General features: G+C 35.3%; 1 protein-coding gene across 12 annotated transcripts in view; it reads right to left on the minus strand.

Moving 5' to 3' along the window:
• Positions 1-23,240, minus strand: part of Peak1 (pseudopodium enriched atypical kinase 1) — a 273,181-nt gene that overhangs the window by 26,316 nt on the left and 223,625 nt on the right. For all 12 annotated transcript variants that reach the window (XM_046427924.2, XM_046427921.2, XM_046427922.2 and 9 more), the window contains one exon: positions 14,586-14,779. In XM_046427924.2, coding sequence (XP_046283880.1) covers positions 14,586-14,779 — 194 coding nt within the window. The remainder of the gene's footprint in view (positions 1-14,585; positions 14,780-23,240) is intronic.

The raw sequence follows: 23,240 nt of genomic DNA on the forward strand, positions 1-23,240 counted from the left end.
TAACAAGTATGAATGTCTCAGCATTTCTCTGCTACAGGAACAGGGCAGTAGTTTGCGTGATGGGCTTTCTTTTCAAAAAAATAATCCAGAGTCTGGGGTTGTGGCTCAGCAGTAGAGCGCTCACCTCGCATGTATGAGGCCCTGGGTTCGATCCTCAGCATCACATAAAAATAAAATAAATAAATAAAGGTATTGTGTCCAACTACAACTAAAAAATATTTAAAAAATAATTCAGATTCTCTAGTCCTGCCCCCAAGAATGCTATAATTCACTACTCCACAATACTAAAGAATCACAGACATTCAAAAACACTTGCATTGTGACAGAATAAAGATGATAGCATTTGTGGATCAAGAAAATACTTAGGAGCATTATTGAAAATAGAAATGAAACTAGCAATGGGACCACCAGACAGGGGCTCAAAAGATGCTATCCTGTTTTTTTTTTTTTTAAACATTGTTCCAATTTATAGTGTACATAGTACTTACCATTATACATCTACATATATGTATACAACAGGTTATATGCATAGTATTTTCCAATACATGAATATGATTGCATAAGCCTTATTATTTTATTTCACTGCAGAGATGGCTTTTGACATTGTTTAAACTGGTCTATGTAAAGATTCCTGTGATTATGGTCAGGAACAGCACAGGAGCAGTTACCTGCTATTTGAAATAGTCACTCACAAACTTTTATGTGACTTTTTATTTCGGGGGCATATACATTGTGATTTGAGAGATGCTGCTTTTGAAAATCTTTTATGAGCCCTAGTTATAGATCATCACACGGTGTTCATTCTGTTTTGTCTCTTGTGTTCATGTGATTTTTTTTTCTCTTATGTGGACAACAGTTGGATCAGAGCCCACCCTAATAACCTCATCTTAACTTGATTACACCAACACTCTATTTCCAAATGAGATCATGTTTACAGGTACCAGGATTTAGGACCTAAATATAACCCGTTTTTGTGGGGCGGGGGGCACATAATCCAATTCATATCATCTCTGCTTAATTTCCAACATAAGGATAAATCCCATGTGTGGGTTTGAAGATATCTTCAGGGCTTATTGTAAAATGTAAAAAGGACTTGTTTTTTAAAGACAGATACACCATGAAACTTCCATAAAAGCTCTTAAAAACTATAGTCATGTTATTAAAATGAGACCTGTACTCAAGGTCTCAGAGTTAGAGCATAATACCTTGTTATGGATTGAATTATGTCTCCCCCAAAAGATATGTTGAGATTCTAATGCCTGATACATGTGAACCTGACCTTATTTAGAAAGAGAATCTTTGCCACCAGGTGTAGTGGTATACACCTGTTATCCCAGTGACTCAAGAAGCTGTGGCAGGAGGATCACAAGTTTGAGACCAGCCTCAGCAACTTAGCAAGGCTCTAAGCAACTTAATGAGACCCTGTTTCAAAATAAAAAATAAAAAGGGCTGGAGATGTGACTCAGTGGTTAAAAACCCTGGGTTCAATCCTCAGTTCAAAAGAAAAAGAAATAAAGTCTTTGCTAAAGTAATCATGTTAAAATGAGACCATTAGGATGGGGTCTAATCCAATATGACTGATGTATACATAATAAGAACACCACCTGTATGCAGAGAAAACAAAACAAAACAAAACAGAGAATACCATGTGATGAGTGAGGCAGAGACTGGAGTGATGCAGCTGCCAGCAAAGGAATGCCTAGGATTGATGGCCACCATCAGATGCCAGGGTTCTACCCAATGTCTCAGAGGGTGCACAGCCCTGCTGACAACACTTTGGTTTCAGATTATTAACCTCCATAATCGTCAGAGAATAAATTTCTGTTGTCTTAAGCAACCCATTTATGATACTTCATTATAGCAGCACTAGGAAGCTAATACATGCTTCTATTGATGATCACCCAAGAGTAGAAGGCAATGGATAGTTCTACAGATGAAGAATAGGGGTAGTGGATTGTTTTGTTACAATCATGTCCTTGAAGAAATATCAAGGGTAAGCACTAATGTAAACTGTGATTGTAATAATAATAATAATAATATATTTCTCACACATTTGACATTTTTCAAGAATACTTAAGAGTTTAAATAACTACCACAATACATGCAGCAAACCCAAGGATCTCCATTCTCTACCAATTGCATGTAGCAATATTTTTACAAGGAATAGAGTTACTTTAAATATAAATAAACAAAATATGTATATAGAGAAAACATGAAAGAATATGAGAACTCAAACCTTCAGCAAATATAATACTCAATAAATATTTCATTTTAAATGATTAAAAAATATTTAGTGTGAAAAAGTAATTAAATTCTATATGTACATATAACAAGGAAAGAAAGTAAATTAATAATTTAAAACTTTTAGGCTGAAGATTTGGCTTAATAGTAGAATGCCTGCCTACCATGCAATGGTCCCTGGGTTCTACCCCAAGCACCACATAAATAATTAAGTAAACAAATAACTAAAATTAAAAATTCCCACAAAGAAAAGCCCAGGACTAGATGGCTGATATATTCTATCATATGTTTAAAGAGGTATTAACACCAATGCTTTGCAACCTCTTAAAAAAAAAAAAAACACTGCCTACCTCAAATTCTATGGGGCCAATACTACCCAGATAATCAAACCAGATAAAGACATAATGAAAAAAACTAGAGATTATAGCTCTTATGAATACAGTTTGAAAAATCCTTACTTTATACTAGCAAACTGAATCTAGCAATGTTTTAAAAGGATTATATACCATGACAAGGTAGGATTTATTCAAGGAATGCAAGGTTGGTTAACATCTGAAAAATTAACCAATGTTCTACACAATGCTAACAGAATAATGGGAGGAAAGCCTCATGTGATCACCTTGAAAGATGCAGATATCAAGAGCTGACATCATATTTAATGACAAAAGACTGGCTACTTCCCCCTAATATTAGGAATAAGACAAGACTTCTGCTCTTACCATCTGTATTTAACATTGTACTTGAGCTTCTAACTGGGAAATTAGGGAAGAAAGAATTAAAAACACTGGATTGGAAAAATGAAGTAAAACTGTATCTACTCACAGATCTTGTATACTGAAAAGCCTAAGGAATTCACAAAACAAAATACAAACAAACAAAATCTATTAGAATTAATATACCAGCTCAGCAATATTACAAAATACAAGACTGATGTACAAAAACTAATTGCATTTCTATATACTAGCAATGAATAATCCAAAAATGAAATTAAGAAAACAATTCTATTTGCAGTATCATCAAAAAGAATACAGGTACAGTGGCACATGCCTGTAATCCCAGCAACTTGGGAGACTGAGGCAGGAGAATTGCCAGTTCAAAGCTAGCCCCAGCAACTTAGTGAGGCCCTAAGCAATTTAGCAAGACCCTGTTGTCAAAATAAAAATATAAAAAGGGCCAGTGATGTGGCTCAGTTGTTAAGTGCCTTGGGTTCAATCCCTGGTACCAAACCAAACCAAACAAAAACACCCAGACTTTCAGAATAAGTTAACAAAACAAGACTATACACTGAAAACTATAAAACATTGTTGAAAAAAATGTAAAAAGAACTAAATGAAATTAATCATGTTATTAAAAATTAGTCACATTATTAAAATGACTAATATTATACAGTTGATTTATGTTCATGAACCAGAAACTTGATAACTTGATATTGTTAAGGTGGGAATACTTCCCAAATTGATCTACAGATTTAATGTAATAACTATTAGAATCTCAGCTGGGTTTCTTGCATAAATTGAGAGGCTTGTCCTAAAATTTGTGTGGAAATACAAGGGAGTTAAGAGTACCAAAAAATACCTTGAGAAAGATCAAAGTTGGAGAATTCATACTTTCTAATTTCAAAACTTATTACAAAACTATAATAATCAAGACTATGTGGTGCTAACATAAGCACAGAAATATAGACGAGTGAAATAGATTTAAAAGGCCAGAAATAAACTCTTGTATTAATGGACAATTGATTTTTCACAAGGTTGCCAAAACAATTCCATGGGGAAAGAACAGTCTTTTCAATAAATGATCCTGGAATCCCTGGATGGCCACATGCAAAAGATTGAAATTGGACTCCTCTCTCACAGAATACACAAAATTTAAATCTCAACGTAGCAAAGATTTAAATATAAGTTTAAACAATAAAACTCTTTTATTATTATTATTTGCAGTGTTGGAGATTGAACCCAGGATCTTGTGCATGTTAGATGGACACTAGACCACAGAGCTATGTACCCAGCCCAATTAAACTCTTTAGACAAAACATAGGAATAAATCTTTGTGGCCCTGGGTTAGGCAGTGTTTTCTTAAATATGATGCCTAAAGCATAAGTGACAAAAGAAAAAAATTGTAACAGTGAAAGTCATTAAAAATTCAAAATGTGTATTTTTAAAAGGATACCTTCAAGAAAGTAAAAAGACAATTCAAGGAACAGGAGAACTATGTTCAAACTGTATATCTGATAAGGATTTGGTCCAGAATATATAAAGTAAGTACTCTTACAAAAAGATAAATAGCCCAATTAAGAATGGTTAAAAAATGCACAGATATTGCTCCAAAGAAGATATGCAAATGGCCAATAAATGCATAGGAAGATGTTCAGTATCATACTCATTAAGTAAATGCAAAACATGATCACAATGACACCTCTTTCATCCACTAGGCTTGCTATAATAAAAAATCCAGACAACCATTGTTGAGGATATGGAAAAATTCAAAAGCTCATACATTGCTAGTAGGAATCTAAAATAGTATAGCTACTTTGGAAAACAGTCTGGTCGTGTCTCAAAAAGATAAACTGAATCAACATATGACCTAGCATTTCTATTTCTATGGATATATCTAAAATAAATGAAAATATGTCCATACAAAATTTGTATATGAATGTCTATAGCACCATTATTCACAATAATCCCAAACTGGACACAATCCTAATGTCCACTTTCTGTTGAATGAATAAACAAAATGTGGTATAACCATACCACTGAGTAGTATTCCACCATGAAGAGGAATGAAGTACTGATATAAGATAGGATGAACCTTGAAATAATTATGCTAACTGAAAGAAATCAGTCAGAAATGACTACATATTGTACGATTTCATTATAAAGCCATAGAGACAGAGACAAGGGTTACCAGAGAATGGGAGAAGGAGAAAATAGGGGAGTGACTGGTAATGGGTTTCTGTGTGGGGCAATGAAAATGTTCTGAAATTAGACAGTGGTGATAGTTGTAAAATTCTAAGAATATACTACAACTCACTAAATTGTATCCTCTAAAAAGGTGAATTGTATGGCATGTAAATTACATCTCAATAAGGCAAATCAACAATTCCTTCTTAGAAACCACCATGAATTGACTTTCAATCATATCTTCCTATTCTTCCTATTCTTCTGTACCCTTAATATCATCCAGGAGGTGGGGGTGTGGCATTCACTGAACTCTTCTTCTGTGATGCAGAGGCTTCCTTCCTCTGCTAATGCGAGAAGTTAGACCATGGTTTATTTACAAGGTGATTGAAGTATGCTTTGTTACAAGCCCTCGTTTTTCAGTTGCTGATCTAGAACTTCCAGGGATAAAGTGCCATGACGAAGGTTAGAAGCAGTAAATTACATCAGCTCAGGCCCTGATCATCCTTCCCTGAATATTGTGACAGTCTTCTATCGTCACTCTCCTGTTTTGATTCTCTCACCTCTCTAGCTACTAGGAGATCTTTTTTTAAAATAGCAAAGCTGATCATGGCACTCCTCTGCTTAAAAAATCCTGCCCTCAAGATCAAATCCAAATCTTCAAGCACAGAAAGCAAGCCCTGCATGACCTGGCCCTGATGTACTTGTTTCTCTCATAGCATTTCCTCTTGCATCCTAACTCAGCTTGTAGTTTTCCAGCACTCTTCGCTACTTTATGCTTCCTTTACGCTTTGTGTCTTTGCTCATGCTGATCCTCTTCCAGGAAGTTTCCTATTCTTCTTATTTTCTCCCTGGTGCTGGGGGAATTGAACCCAGGGCCTCACACATGGTAGGTAGGCATTCTATCACTGAGTTGCACCCCCAACCCTCCTCTCATCTTCAAACATTTTGCTCTGGGGAGTGTTTCTTAACTTTACTCCTCCAAATTGGACTCTCCTTCCTGGGGACTTCAGACATGTCCTGTGAAGTGTTTGTTCTCTCTAAGCACTTATATCACTTGCCTTGAGTCCTTATCTGAATTCCCCACTGGGCTGTTCAACAAGGGCATGGACTGTGTCTCATTTATACAATCAGGACCAACAATTTAAGAATGGAATGGAGGGCTGGGGTTGTGGTTCAGTGGCAGAGCGCTTGCCTCAGCACCACATAAAAATAAATAAACAAAATAAAGATATTATGTCCATGTATAACTAAAAAAAATTAAAAAATAATGGAATGGAGTAAATAAATAAAAAACTAGAAACATAAACCTATTTCTGCCCATTCCAATGTGGGCCCTGGAAGATATGGGTTGTCATTTTCTACCCATTTCTCTAAATTAGAGCAAACAAAAATAACTATAGACATGGGAAAACAGAAGATTCCAAATGTGCTTTTTTTCTTCCTTCTATTATCTCAGAACTGGCAAGAGAGATAAGCACTAAAGAGCTGCTGATGTGACAGACCTTATCAGTAGGGGTGGAAAAGAGCTGATTGTGCTATTTTCTACCACCTAGAGAATAAAGTTCAAACTCCTCAAGAAGTTGGTCAGGCTCTTTGTCTTATCCACCACTATTTTTTATTGACACTTCCATGTGAATCACTCATTTTCTATTATTTTAATATGCTTCATGTTTTTTTTTTTAAAATATTTTTGCCTTAGCAAAGGTGTCTATCTTTGGCCCACCTCAATGACTCTTTTCCACTGAAGACTTCCATACTCTATACTTCCTGACCTCCAACTGGGAGCCATCACTTCTTCCCATGTTCTTTTAGCACTTTTTGATCTAATATAGCATTTGTTTTTTACATCCTCTCAGAACTTTGTGTGGTGTAAGGCTAGAAATGGATGTTGTACTGATGGATGGAGAGTCAACAGAACTAGTCATAATTCAAAATGCAAATGGGTAGTCAAGGTAGCAAGGAAAGAGAGAAAAGTAACATGGAATCTCTTCCCAAATTGCAGTACATGATCTCCTGGGAGCTAAGAGATTTCCACATGAGAATCAGAAACGTATGTGTTCCAAATGAAACCACAAACATTCCACACCCATTTGAGTAGACCAAGCCATTCTCCTAAGTCTAAAAGTGCTTTGTATCTTTCTTTCCTCCAAGAAAGATAGTTCTCCTGACTGAATTCCAATCATCTGGGTCAATGTTTTAAAAGTTTGGTATCTTAGCTGTTTTTATTTTAAACTTTTAATCCTGTACATTCCTCTCAAACTTCTGGGACCAGACACAAGTTCAGTTTTCAGTGGCCTGATATAACATTACATACTCCACATTTTTGTGGCATACCAGCTCTCTAAATAGAAAAAAATAGATTATGTTTTAAATGTTGTCTCGCTATATGCTAAAATAGCCCTTTAGGACAAATATGTTTGACTTGATCACACTCAAACCCTACATTCTTCTTTTTTGAGTTTCTATATTCTGCCTCTTTACTTTCCACTTAAAAATGTTTTCAGACAGATAAAGCCTTATATGAGATTTCAAAAAACAAATGATGAAAGATGGATGAAAGAATAATTTAATGACACTAATTCAAAATGGTGTTTAAAACACCTCCAGAAAGAGAATAATTGATATGGGGTTCTTATTATGTAAGGATTAGTATAATAAATACAAAAAAATTTTAAAAATCTATAAAATAAATTTTAAAGATGACTGCATGCTGAAAAACTCAATAAGTACCTCATTATAGCAATCTACAGAAAGGCAAATATGATACACCAAGAAAAATCAAAACAAATGCTTATGACCAAATAACACGATGGTCATAAAATCCTAGGGATGGAAGGCACTTAATGAAGACCTGTTTGGACAAGAATAGCCTCTGACCACAGTTAGCTCCTTATTCCAGCAAAATAAGAACAGCATGGTTTTCTGGTCAATCTTTTTGCCTCTAATCATTCCACAAGTAGCTCCCAGAAAGGATCTTTTAAAAATCCTGATTGTGCCTTTATTCAGAATTCTTCAGTGACTGCTTCCTGTAGGTAAAAGATACTATTTGTGACCCTTTCCCAGACTCCTCCAGAAGAAGCTTTCATTCAACTTTTAAATATATGGCAACTATTACAGGGACTCCTAAGAGTCCAGGCTATGTCTGTCCCTTCCAAAGATCAGGAATCCTCAAAGGCTGCACCAATATTCCCAGGATTTTGACTGGTGCTAGGGAGATGGTGTTCAACAAATGTTTGCTAAATTAAAGTACTGAAATCCCAATAAATGGATTATATCTTCCTAAATTGTAATTTTAATCTTCACTTTCTTTTTTCCCCAGGACTTAAAGACAAGTACTATAGATAAGAATGGAAAAGGAAAGATCATCTTTGAACAGGGAAATATGCACTGCAGTTTATAGATATAAAAGTCATGTACTACCATTGTGTACCAGCCTTGTCAAATGAATTGGGCCTCTACTGGTTGAACCCAGCACTTGCTGTATCATCCCCTAGCAGCAAGCATCAGAAGCTTAGGAAGAATGTTCTTAATCTATCTAGGCATTATTGGGGTGCTAGTAAACATAATCAATAATTGGCAAGCCATGAGGGACATCAACTTCATACCAAACTATAAAACAAAGCTGACCTCCAAAGATCACTCAGGATGTAGCCTCACACAAATAGAAAGACCACTTTAAAGAATGTCAGTGGTGTAGCAGGTGAAAGACTCATGTTTGTATGGTCCCACTAATAAAAATCTCTCCAAAAACAGAGATTATTTATTTGAGAGTAAGTTATTCATGTAATTTGAATATTGCACCTCTGCCAACTAATTCCAGGATATGGGAAACTATTTTTAAATGTGAATGCAGATAACTTAGACACATAGTCTATGATTTCTTTTAAAATAGAAATAATTGCAATTTTAGGAAGTACAACAAATGCTCAAACAAATGTTCAAAGATGTCAACCTCAGTTTTTTTTTTTTAAACATACAGATAATCTAGAACTGTACAATTAGTTATTCTTTGGTTCAAATAATTAACTCCGTAGTGTGTGGAATAATGTCTGTTCGATAAATACTTGTTGAGTGAATGAATGGTAATATACTATTCAGAATGGTTTATAAAAAGCTGGCATTTATAATGACATTATTCTATAATTATGACACCAAGGCCAGTAGTGTAATGACATTCATATATATATATATATATATATATATTTTTTTTTTTTTTTTTTTTTTTTTTTTCTGGAGACAGAATGTTGTTAGGTGTTTTCTTTCAGAGTTAGAAGGGTGTGGTGTTAAAGACATGCTCAAATAAGTAAAATGAGAAATGTGGGTAGTTTCTTGTGGGGACATAATTCTCTAAGTAGGAAACTCACAGATTAAGTCCCTCATTAGGAAAAAAGTCATCTGATTAATGGAGCATATAAACTGTGACCTGAAATTTTCCTACATGAATTTTCCTGGGGAGTCAGATTTCCCTCATCTGGAAATCTTCAAAAAGTTAAATACAACAGTAATTTTTAGCTCATTCATTCAAACATATTCTTAGCACCTCCTATGTGTTTTAGATAATGTGCTAAGTTGTAGGGATACAGAAAGAGGAGCAAGACAAAAATCTGTCAAGTAGAGGGAGACTGGATAAATTATTTTAAAAAACAATGTATAGAGAGTACTTAATGATGAAGTGAATGAAGGAGAGCTAAAGTCACCAACTTATTTCCAATAGAGTAGAACTCATTACATGCTCCTGATTTTAGCATGCTGATAAGGTAGTCAGATATGCCACATAAAAACAATAAGTGATCTTTCTCCTAAACATTTTGAGATAGACAGAAGAAACATGAGGAAATGTTGAAACTTTTGTCTTTGATAAAGACAAAAATATTCTATCGTTTCTTTGGAAACTTATTTTGGATGACTGACACCCTCTAAAATCCAGTTTGGGGAGGACTAAGGTACTGCAGGCCAGAGTTTGTTCAGTGATCTCATATAACGACTACCCAGAGTATAGTCATCCCTCTTTAAGAGGCAGCCTTCAAAATGAGTTGTCAAGTTGCCTAAGGACCAATACGATTTTTATGTAACATGGAAGACCATCTAAGTCTTCCAAATCACTGATTTTTTTAAAGCAGTGCTGTCTGATAGAACTTTCTGGGACAGTGCAAATGAAATGTGTTTTATAGCTGCACAGTCCAAGTCCAGTACAGTAACTACTAGTCACATGTGGCTATTGGGCACTTAAATTTTGTCCATGAGACTGAGGAACTGATTTTTATTTTTATTTTTAAAATATTTTCATAGTTGTAGAAGGACACAATACTTTTATTTATTTATTTTTATGTGGTGCTGAGGATTGAACACAGTGCCTCATACATGTGAGGCAAGCACTCTACCACTGAAGCACAATGCCAGCCCTGGTTTATATTTATTTTTTAATGAATTTATATTTAAATAGCCAGATGTGGCTAGCAGCTATTGTATTGGATAGTGCAGCTCTAAAACCTAATAATCCAATTATGAATAAAATAAACTCTGCTTTATTTATGTCAAGGAAAGGAAAAGTGGCATCAAATTAGCTTTGGAGTACAACTCCTAAGGTCAAGACAAATTATGGCTGCCTAAGTCAGTAGCTTTCAGTGGGAATGGTTCAATCACAGCTCATGTTGCACTACAGTGGCATAAAAAGACTGTTAAAGTTAAAGGTCTAATGGGAGATTCTGAAGGAGGGTCTTCAAGTTCTATTCTACTGAGTTTTTTGTTTTTTTTTTGTTTATTTGAACTTAGTTTTCAGAACTATACAAGAAATGTGGGAAGCACAAAACAAATCCAAACCATGTCCCTTTGTTTTGCTATGACAGGTAGATATTGAGAGACTGGCTGCTATTTGTATGTTGCTGCTATTTGTCATCTCTTTTCTGGTCACCATTAGCCACTCTGGCAACCTGTAGCTTGTTCTGTGTTTCATACCTTCAGTCATCAGTTGTGTGGGCAGCCTACAATATTCTGGTTTTACATTTTATTGTCCTATTAATTTGACACCATCTAGTAAACATTTTTAATCTCTTTCACTTCATTTTACATTTTCTGGTCAGCACATCCAACATATTTAAAGAAGAAAGATTATATTTAGGGGGAGAAATAAAGAAGCTTCACAATTATTAAGAATATCTATATACCAAGTACTTTTACTATTAATCCTACAAAGCAGATGATACCATTCTTCATTTCAGATGAGGAAACTGAAGCTCAGGGATTTTAAAAGCTGGCCCACAATCATGCAGGTGGGTAGTGACACAACTATGATATGAACTTGAATCTCTCTGACCCCTCCCAACCCACCTTTTTTCTTACTGTGTCACACTGCTTCTTAAGCCCATTTTACAGTGTAATTTTTCAGAAATAAACAGTCTTAGTTTTTCTAGTCATCTTCTGCCTTATTAAAAAAAAGGAGTAGAAAAGAAAGAAAGAAAGTGGCTTTTATGACACAATTCTGGAATATGTGAAAGGATTTACAGCTATTACAATGAGAAGTTTTTGATTCCTTTCAGTTTTTAAACACATTAAAAAATTTTTTTTTGGCTTCATGAAATGCTGTTTATTTTTCTCTTCATCTCAAGCCTGTTAATCAGGCTTTCAGACTCAATTGGTGTGGCAAAAGGTCTGCCATTGTGATGGTCCATGTGTAGAACGTGGGTGGGGACTTTCTCAGTGTTATAGTTTGAGTGTGTGGTACACCCCAAAGGTCCTGTGTTAATGGAAGAATGAGCAGAGGTAAAATGACTGGATTATGAGACCTGTAACCTAATCAGTCCATCCTAGTTTGAATGAAATGGGTGGTTACTATAGGCAGGTGGGGTATGGCTGGAGGAGGTGGGTCATTGGGAGTGTATCCTAGAGAGACATATCCGTGGCCCCTTCCTCCAAACACATACATTTTTTAAAAAGTTACCAGAGCTTTAAAATTATAAAAATGTACTCTAAAGGGGTGGTTTAAAACTGCATGCAAATGATTTGTTGAAAGTATTACAAAAGGCAAGTTCCAAATGCCATGGCAAGTACTTAGGAAAAACAACAACAAATTAAAAAACAAAAAACCCTCAGCTTGTAAAACTGAGGGAGTGAACCCTATCCATTGCCTTTTCAAAGAAGCAACTAACTATGTGTTAAAGTATATAACTACTTAGGCACTTAACATTTTATGGGCATCACATACTTTAAAAAGTAAAACAACAGGTGGAAAGAAAACTACCTTTTTGGTAGGGTATCTATAACCTTATAATTTTGCACTCTAAGTAACCATAATTGTTGTTTTTTTTTTTTAAATCTTTTGTATTTTTTATTTTTGGTAAAAGGGATTGAACCCAGGGATGCTTAACCATTGAACTACATCCCTAGTCATTTTTTGTTTTTTATTTTGAGACAAGGTTTTCCTAAGTTGTGGAGGCTGGCTCTGAACTTGTGATCCTCTTGCCTCAGCCTCCCGAGCTGCTAGGATTACAGGTGTGTGCCACTGTGCCTGGCTGTTTCTTAAAATCTTAAATTTAGTGTCTGAAAGACAACTTTAAAAAAATAAACCCATCATAGCCCCTTCAGTCCTTTAGTCCTTTATGTGAATTTACTTATTAAGAGTATTTTAGGGCTGGGGCTATAGCTCAGCAGTAGAGTGCTTGCCTAGCATGTGTGAGGCCTTGGGTTTGGTCCCCAGCACCACATACAAATGAATAAATAGAATAAAGGTATTGTGAAAAAAAATTAAAAAAAAAAGAGTATTATAGTCTAGTGGCTCTAACCAACGAGGTTCCAATCTTGGTTCAGTCCTTACTGGTTTTGAGACTTGAAGGTTCTACGCTTCATTTTCTACTTCTGAAAGATGAGGACAATAATTCTAGGTAATTGTGAGGATTGAATGAGATAATATATATAAGGTACTGAGAATACTCTTGGAAATAATGCTCTAGTTTTTCAACCTGTCTTTGTAATTGAAAAGACAATGAGATAAAATAATCATTTTAAACTAATTATGGTTAATGAAAATTTAAATAAAGATGCCATAAAATATCTCACAATTAATAAGAAGTCGATATTTTCCTAAGAACATCATGAAAGAAGTTTTGGTATAGTAAGAATATCTATAATATAATTCCTAATATATTATGCTGAGGACATACAGTAAGAAAACAATAAAACTTTCATCTTTTAATATGTTTCATAAAATATAAAAGAATGGGAAAAGTTCAATAAGCTATTTGACTAAAATAATCTATTCAAACTGGAAAATGGTAACCAGAACACTCCCTCAGTTCTACCCACCTTGGGTAAACTGTAATATATTTTACCCTACTCTCAAATCATATAAGGTTTCTGGAACTTTATAATGGAAGTCTTTTCCTTATAGGATATGGGTTGGTATGACTGAGTTTCACAAAAGGAGATATTAGAATATTTATCCTATAATATTGGTTCAACATTTTGGCCTTCTTAAGGACTACCTTACTTCCAAGTACACTAGCTGATCTCCAAATGATTTTTCCTTAAAATAACTTGATGGAGGAAAAAGACAAAGAAGAAAAGAGATGAGAAACTTGGTAAAAGAATGCTTCAATGACATATGCCAGCTGTTTTCAAACAGGGTTTAATGATATATATATATATATATATATATATGACTGCTTAAGTATCCCTCAGGTCTGTTCACCATTCCTTTTGCAACTATCTCAGTTGAGGCCTCCTTTTTTCATCTCTTTCTGTGGTTCTGCAATAGTATCTCACTACCAGCTTTCCTGCTATCACAGAATACAGTCACATAGAGCAGATTGCAGAGAAGATGTTTTAAAACACAAATCTAGTCATATTAGAACTCTGTTTAAAACCCTTTGATGGTTCACTATCACAAACAGCAAAATGTTAAAGGTTTTGGACAGGCATTATATTATCTAACTCTTCACCTCACATTTCAACAACATTAAATGGTTGTGGAACCCACAGGCACCCAACTATTTTGCATCTCTATGGTTTTGCTTATATAATTGCCTCTGGGTTGGAATATTTCTTCCTTTAAATCAGTTAAATCAGTTCAAGAATTATCTCCAGGAAGGCATCTTTTGACACACTTCTCCATGTAATATAAAACATATCCTATATGTATCTCTATAATTGTATTTACTACATTATACCAAATTCATTAATAAGTTCACTTTGTCCCATGTGAATGCCTCAAGGCAAGGACCATGTTAGTATCTTTAGCACAAGGCACAGGATTCATGTTAGTGGGTGTATAAGACAAGCCTGGTAAATCCTAGAACTTTTTTAATTTTTTCATCAGATGTGAGTTAAAATTTATAACTCCAATGGTCCAACTTTTGCTCCATGGAGCAATAAAAATCATCTCTCCCTGAAAATAGAACATTTGTCTAGTACATAAAAAGGCAAAGTTTAAATTATATGATTTGTACTTACCTAAGTTGCTGTATGTTGCACTACAAGGGTTCAGGTCCATAGGATCTGAAGTGTCTTCTTTTTCCTCTTCCCTTTCCAGGTCAGGGGTGGGCAGTGCTGCTGTGACTGAGATGCGGCCCCCGACATCTTGTTTGACAACAACAGTTCTTGGATCCCGTGGAGAAAATTCTTCTGTCACTTCATGGGTCACGTGACTGAAACAAATCAGACTACCTGTCACACTGGTACTCAAAAGTTCTGTTAAGAGCTGGGGTGGGCTGGGGACATAGTTGGTAGAGTGCTTGCCCTGAATGCGCAAGGCCCTCGGTTCAATCCCCAGCACCACAAAAAAAAAAAAAAAAGGGAAGGAAAAAAAAAAAAAGAGCTGGGGTTGTGGCTCAGTGGTAGAGCATTTGCCTCCCATGTGTGAGGTACCAGGTTTGATCTTCAGCACCACATAAAAATTTTAAAAAGAATTGTATTGCTTCTAAAAAAAAAGTTCTGTTAAAATTTACATATACTTCCCATAAATGTAAATAACTAGTCCTACAGTCTCAACAATGGGTCATAAGCTCCAATATACTTGTTTGAATACACAGAAAAGTGCTACATCCTGTCTATTACTTTATTTTTCATGATTCATACATATTGAGAATCCAGTTTGGTAGAGAAGATATGGTAAACTCAGAGAAAACTCCATAATAACAGTCAAGGAATAGAATAACTTTAAAAAAATATCTATTTTTTAGTTGTAGTTGAACACAATACCTTTATTTTTATTTTATTCATTTATTTTTATGTGGTGCTGAGGATCAAAACCAGGATCTTGCATGTGCGAGGTGAGCGCTCTACCACTGAGCCAAAATCCCAGCCCCAAGGAGTAGAATAATTCTTAAAGGCAGGAGGTAGCAATGGTGAGGCAGAACTTATTTGGTTAAAGAAAATTATACTGACATATGTAGTAAAACACTTAGCCTATTTACTATACTATATTTATTATCTATATGATACTATGCTAATACTATAGTAAATAACAAATACTTTATAATATTTTCTTTACTTAGGATATGGTATACACTAAAGTATTTACTCAAGTACTTAATAAAGCACCAGGGATAAAGTTGAAATTAGACTATGCAAATAAGGAGTTGAAGCAACTGTTTTGGTAGGTAAACTGAAGCCAGGAAGGTCTTATTGTTAGGAGGATAGAAACATTACCCTTTGCTTATATGCATGCAGCAGGAAAGGCAGACAGAAAAGAAAGTTCTGCATTCTAGGATAAGCTCATTTATTAAAATGAATCTGAAGCATCTTCTGGCCACAAATCAGTATGACCAATCTTGTCTTATCATTGCTTGCTCATTTACTTATATAGCTACCTCTTCCCATTCTTCCCACTCTCCAAATGCCAGAACTGTGCCAGTTCCATTGCTATGAATACAAGAGGATCAAGCTGTCATGAAAAGCTGGTGCAGAAAACTGGTCCAGTTAAAATAATCTCAATGGGTTGGTCAATAAAATAAATTCAAAATCAGGCATCTTCGAAGGTTTCTGGGTTTCTGAAAATATATTCCTAGACTATCACACTCATTAGCTCTTATTCTTGTTTCTTTGTGAGCAAAGAGAAAGAAGGAAAAGAAACATCTTATGTATTAGTACATATTACTTCTGGATTTTCCATTGGCAAGAGTGATGTTGACATTTATAAGTTTCTTTAAAAGAGGTACTTTGTTGACCATGTATCATCAGAACATAAATTACCTACATATTTAAGGGAGCAGATCTGAAGGACAAGGAGTACCTTCTTATCAATATTTCATTATGAAAATTATAATTATGCCTGAACAGAAAAATAAGCCTTGAAATCTGCTGGATATATAACTTCAAAAGTCTTCTTTCAAAGTTGGAAGAACCAGAGGTCTCTCTACAACCAGCAGCAGACAATGAACTGGAAGTTCCATTATGGAATCCAGCTCATAGGGAGAGTGGTGAGGTAGAAGCAATCACTCCACTATAGTCAAGGGTAGTCTGTGTAAAGGAGGCCTTACATGGGAAAGCAGGCTGCCTTTTCTCAATGGGCTGCCTTAGGTCATGAACACAAAAAAGGGTTGGGATTGTGGCTCAGTGGTAGAGCGCTTGCCTAGCACGTGCGAGGCACTGGGTTCGATCCTCAGCACCACATAAAAGTAAATAAATAAAATAATAGTATTGTGTCCAACTACAATATATGCAATATATATATATATATTAAAATATATATATATATTTATATATATATATTAAAAAATATATATATATTAAAAGGACTCCACACAAAGCAGGTATCTCATGATATGGAACACCATAAAATCAAGGTAACAAAGGGCTCCACTCTCCATGCATTAGCAAAGACAAAGCAAAGCGACACTTCAAGACATTCTCAGAGGGGGCTGGGGTTGTGGCTCAGTGGTAGAGCTCTTGCCTAGCATGTGTGAGGCGCTGGGTTCCATCCGCAGCACCACATAAAAAAATAAAAAAATAAAGGTATTAAAAAAAAGACATTCTCAGGCATCACTTAGCATCAAGACTGTATATCATGAGTAGTTATCAGGATCTTCAGGAGAGAGTAAATGTTCTTTGCTGGGCAAGTCAATATTAAACCCATTCTAATTTCAAAGCAATAAATGAAGTGATTTAAAAATACCAGTTCTCCTTTGAGAGGAAAAATGTTAAAGCTCCAGTGATTCTCTTCTAGTTTTAGTGTCAGCTTTAGAGATTTCCTAAAAAGCTGTTTTGGGGTTCCTAATTTTTGCAATCTTGCTCTTACCATTTTTATTCTTTCCCCAACCTCCTGATTATTACTAAAAGAAAGCTCTCCTTTGGATTTGTCAAAAAGGTTGGTGAAATCTTCAGATGTCATGACTCCTTTCTCACATGTCTGTTTTCTTCCCAAGCAATAGGCTATTTGCAAGGAAGTTCAGTTATTGTGAAACTCCTGAAAGAGCAGCTGCTGTTAGCCTACGAGGAATTCCCTGGGCCTGCTCCACATGTATGTAACACAGCTCTGTGCTCTGAAGGCCTTGGCAAAATACAAATGCTAAAAAGCATGAAATATAAAAGACTCACCCACTGTACTCACTCACACAATTCCCCATTAAAGAAAAATTTCACAGGGTCTTCTTGAATCTGTTAATCATGTTCTGAAACTTTGATGAACCAAAGAGTCCACGGTGTTCTGCAGAGCTACAAGTTGGGCAGGCTATAGGAAGAGTTTGAATTCTGCACCTTAACATCCACTGCACCTTGACCTTTACATTAGGGGTTTGGTCTGGGAAACGTGCCAAATTACTCTAGGGAGCTAAGCAAAGTGAAAGCTAGTTTTATTAACTCTTTGAGGATCAGGATAACAGAGCCTACATTCTAGATGAAGATCAGTGTTTACACAAATATTTTAAATAAATGTACTGGGATATTAAGTCACCAATTAAAGTAATTGTCAACTACAAAGAACTATGCAAAAAGTTGATAAAAATAAAATCATGTGATTTGCAAATGGATGGTAAAATGTTTAATCTGCATTTACAGTTACAGCAATGTCCAACAGGAGTACAAATTTTTAAAAAATGCATCATAATGATATGTCGTGTCCTAATGCTTGAAGGAAGAACAGCTCTATGTACAATTAGAATAATAACAGGAAAAGGGAGAGAGAGAGGTTCTGAGAATTCATACTTAGGTATGGTAACATGTTAAGACTATGAAATGAAAAAGCAGTGAGAATAGCATCACAGAAGGTTGACTTAGTTCCCATGTATAAAACTGTAGATAGAGAAAAGAAAGTAAAGTCTTACTATTAAGTTATCATTAGGGATATTAATTTTATAAAGGAATTTAATTTTTGACCAAAGACTTTGTTTTCTCTTCAGACATAAACCCAAAAAACCTAAATACTAAAATGATACTTAGCAGACACAGGCTTTATCTCTAAAAAAGTGTTACACCACCATTTCACTGGGAAATGTTTAATGTACTGGAGAAAATACCAAAATGGGAATCAGAATTGGGTTTTGTTTCCCTATTACTTTGATCTTCTAAACAAACTTGACACCACCAGAAAGCAGAAATGGAGAACACATTTCATCCATGGGTCAGATTGTAAAAAATTCTTTAAATGAAAATTATAAGAATTTCTTATAGACTATATTTTAGCACATGTCTTAAAATAATGACCAAAAGAACCATATTTATTTTCCAGGGTAAGTACAATTTGATCCTCATTACTATAAAGCAGATCTATTAAGTGATAAGTGGCCCACGAAGAGGAAGTTAAAGCTTTTATAGCTCTGCTATTTAAATTCAAGTTGAAGTCCTATAATGCAAGGGGAAGGTCTGCAATCACTACAGTGTGTTGATATCTAGGTCCTTAATTTTCAGGTTGACTTAAACCCTAAATCCTTACTTAGCCTCCTCTTTACCTGGCTCCTCAGCAATCATTCTGCTTTCATAATAAAAAACAAAATACATTTGACTGTACAGGAAGCCCTCTAAATCCCTGTGTTCCACATCTTCGAATTCAGCCAACCTCAGATTGAAAACATTAACAAAACAACATAATTTTATTTATATAGCATTTACATTGTATTAGATTATTATAAGTAATCTAGAGATGATTTAAAGTCTACAAGAGGGTTAGGGGTAGGGTATATGTAAAATGCCACACTATTTTACATAAGGGACTCAAGCATACAAGAATTTTGATATCCATGGGAGATTCTAGAACTGATTCCCAGCAGATACTGAGGGATGACTGTACTTTAAACTCTTCAACCAACTTTAATGACCAGTTTTTAATTGCAATTTGGTATGTCTGACCTGACACTTAAAAACCATGTAATAATCTCCACAAAGACAACACCTTTATGAACATGTGGAAAGAATGTAAGGTGTTCAAAGGAAATAGTAACATTTTTACAGATTTGTCTGTTATGTAAATGAATCCCTTGGAAGGTTATATCTCATCAGTCTGCAATATTCATACATAATTCAAAGCTACAGAAGCAATCTCCTGTGGGAAGCTCACTTGGCTTACCCAGGTGGTAGGATTAATCATTGCACCATCAAATGAAATCATCCTTTTTTTTTTTTCCTGGCAAATTTGTTTAAGACAGATTTTTATAAAAATTCTGTTAAACGTCTGCATGTACTTTTTAAAAAGGCAAGTCAAATTCCACGTTAGAACAGATTAAAAAGACTTTCATGCATCCAAATATTTCCACAATTTCAGTTCAACTTTATCTTCAAATTCACCCACCTTGATTGAGCTTCAGAAGGGACAGTAAATGAAAGCAGATTTCTACACAGAATATCTGCCTCTTGGGGCAGTTTTTTTTTTTTTCTGGTACCCAAGGGTTCATTGAGCTACATCCCCATGTCTTTTTATTTTTTATTTTGAGAAAGGATCTTGCTAAATTGCTTAGACTGACTTTGATCTTGTGATCTTCCTGTCTCAGTCTCAGAGTGGTTGCGATTATAGGCACGTGCCACTGGGGATTACCATTTGCCAGCTCTCTTCAGCAGTTACACCTATCTATACATGCCCAAGACCATCAATAAGCAAATGTGACTTTTAAAACCTTCCATTCTCCCTAAAAATCAGACCAAAGTACATCAGAAACAAAATTTCATGATTTTGTTACTGGTCTCCTGAGCTGCATATTCTGGGGTTGCTGGGAATGATGGACCTTTGTAGAAATGGGATCTATATCAACACACAAAGGGAAGAGCTCAAAGTTATCAAATCCCACACCGCCTGAAATCTATTGGAAGGGAGGAAAAAAAATAAAACCCATCTATCTCTTTTTGTCTCTCTACCTCTGGGACCCCCTGCCAATGTGACATTTCTTAATCCTATCTCAGTTTCCAGGTTATCAGCTTGGTTTTCCTAAACTTTCCAATCATTGGCATTCTCAGGTAGAAAAGTGTTGTGTCCACTGATCACTATCAAGCATCTCCAATTTTCTACTAAGCCTTCTGTAGTCTTTAAATGAAAACATCAAACTTTTCATCCTGAACTAAGATTAACCTTTAACTGAGATCTGATGAGTTCCTGGTAATATGTCTAACATAGTCTAGAAAAACAAAGTTAGCCCTTCCTGATGTGAATGAAGTGGCTTGGTCTTGGCATGGGGACGACTGGCAGCCATGTGCAAGGTCTTGAATAGACTATTTTTCTAACACTGCTCAGATCCACTTTTTAAAAAAACAGGCATGAATAGCAAATTAAAAAAATGTCTTCATGGTACCAGACTTCATGACAGTAAAGTAGATAAAAATATAGGCCACTGTAAATCACTGTCATACTTATAATACTAAGAAAAATTACAGTTTTAAAATCCCGTGAAATACAAAGTCAGATAACATCTGTGCAAATTAACAGAAAAGATAAATTAATTTTAAAAAAGAGGTTGTCATTCTCAATCAGAGGGGTGTAGAAGTAGCTCCTCAGTATCCCATTTCAGCCTAGGCTCAGTCTGAAGAATGTGGTGAAATATCAATGTACATTTCTTGAAAAAGCAAAATCTTAGAGGAAAATAGCCACAGCCCTTACCAACAGGACTAATCTGGGGGAGAAAAAGGAGTCCTGAACTTTTCCTATATGCCCCAAAGCACTGGAGAAGCAAGTCAGCACGCCTTTTCCCACTCTTAATTTTACCTTCCTCTATCCTTTGAGTCAGAAGCAGGGAGATGTGCAAGTACACTTACCTCTCCAAAACCATGTCAGGCTCCTTGAAGGAATGGATGTAGAAAGGGAATGGGACCTAAAATACTCAGAACATATTCCTACTCAATCCTGAACAAGTTGTGCACTTTTCCATTTAACTCACAAAAAAAAAAAAAAAAACAAAAACACCTCAAGAAGTAGATGCAATTATTCTCATTTTACAGACGAGAAAGTGAGATTGAAAGAAGTTAAATAAATAGCCTACGATCACCTGGTACTTAGATGACAGTGTAGAGATATGACCTGATACTAACCAGTTCTAATGCCTGTGTTTTTCTACCACATAGTGCCATAAAGCGAGCTTCGTACATTGTAGAGACTCAATAAATGCTTAATTATGAAGTCAAAGAAGTAAATGTCTTTGAAAAGAGTGTATCTGAGATTGAAATATGAGGTAATAATGATAATAGATGTGTTCTCCTTTGTAAAATCCCAAACCAACAAACTAAAAGTCATTATTTACATTGCAAGGCAAATTTTTTTAAAATAGAAAATGCTCCAGTTTTAGAAAGTTTGTAAATATTTGGCTTCCTAATAATAATCACCTCCACCACTACTCTACATTTACTGAGTGCTAGGTGTTGTACTTACACATGTATCTTCTAACAATAACACTCTAAGGGAGGCTTGTTATTCCCATAATATCGATAGTAATATGTAAAAACTTACATAGTGCTTATTATGTGCCTGTTCTAAGTCATGTTTTTCAAAAGTGGTACTATAGACATTTTGGGCCAGATTATTCTTTGTTGTAGAGGGCTGTACACATAGTGGGGCATTACCAGCATTTCTTGCCTTTATTCACTAGACACTGGAACCACTGGCTGCGTCCTCAGTCATGACAACCAAAAATGGCACCAGACATTGTCAATCCTTTTCCTTTTTCTAAACTCTTTACATACATTCAGTTAAGTCTTATAACAACCTACTAGGCAGGTAATGATCTGTGTTTTACAAATGAAGAAATTATTATCTAGACTGGTTTAGTCACTTGCCTTGGATAAAGCAGCAAATAGTTAGTGGAGCCAAGATGCAAATACTACAGATGAACAATGAAGTCTGACTTCTAAAGAGCTGTAGATTCTGTTTCTTAGTTTATAGATGAAGAAACCAATAAGTGGAGTTCAATTAACTCGTTCAAAATGATGCAGTTAATAAGTGGCATAAGCAAGATTCAAACTCAGGTCTGGGTAACTTTAAAGTCTATATTTTAAATTATTATGACAATGGTTATCACAATTTAAGGAACCTCATAATTACCTGGGAAGCTCATTTAACATGGAAATTCTTAGCTCTCACCTCTAGGAATAGATTTAACAGCCCTGGAGCATGGCCAAGGAATACGAATTTGTCTGCCCCAGGAGCTTCTGATGTAGCTAGTCCCAGGACTACACACCAAAAAACTATTTTTCATTGCCTCCTTCTTCCACAGTGAAAAGGGCAATAAGCACAGAAGGAACAAGGTATGAAAAGTGATCAGGAACATTTAAAGTAATGGAACATCATTCCTCAGAAGTGATATAAGCTGAAATGGGGGAAATAAAATAATTAAAATAGGCTGATGGGAAATTCATAATGGGCAACAACAACAACAACAAAGAGGGAATAATGGAGTTAAGACTTTGGAGCCATTCATAACCTTTTGATGTTTATTCTTAGAATAAGATTATACACACTCATAAAATGTTAGGAAATGAGGATTGGGCCTAGCATGACATTTGTGATTTTTGTTGTAAGTCCTGGCTGACTGAAGACCATTCTAAAAGTAAGAAACAACATCTGAGATACCAGCAGTAGGTGTCCTAGCATGCAGTAATGTCTCAGTTATTCTATCAACAGAGGACAAAGGTGAGTATGAAGGACAGACCCCTGTGACTAAAAACTGCTATAAGAGGAACCACAGTGCCTATACCTTC

Source organism: Marmota monax, unplaced genomic scaffold, assembly GCF_021218885.2.
Source record: "Marmota monax isolate L192 unplaced genomic scaffold, Marmota_monax_Labrador192_F-V1.1 WCK01_AAM20220418_F8-fsc00111, whole genome shotgun sequence".
Classification (NCBI taxonomy): domain Eukaryota; kingdom Metazoa; phylum Chordata; class Mammalia; order Rodentia; family Sciuridae; genus Marmota; species Marmota monax.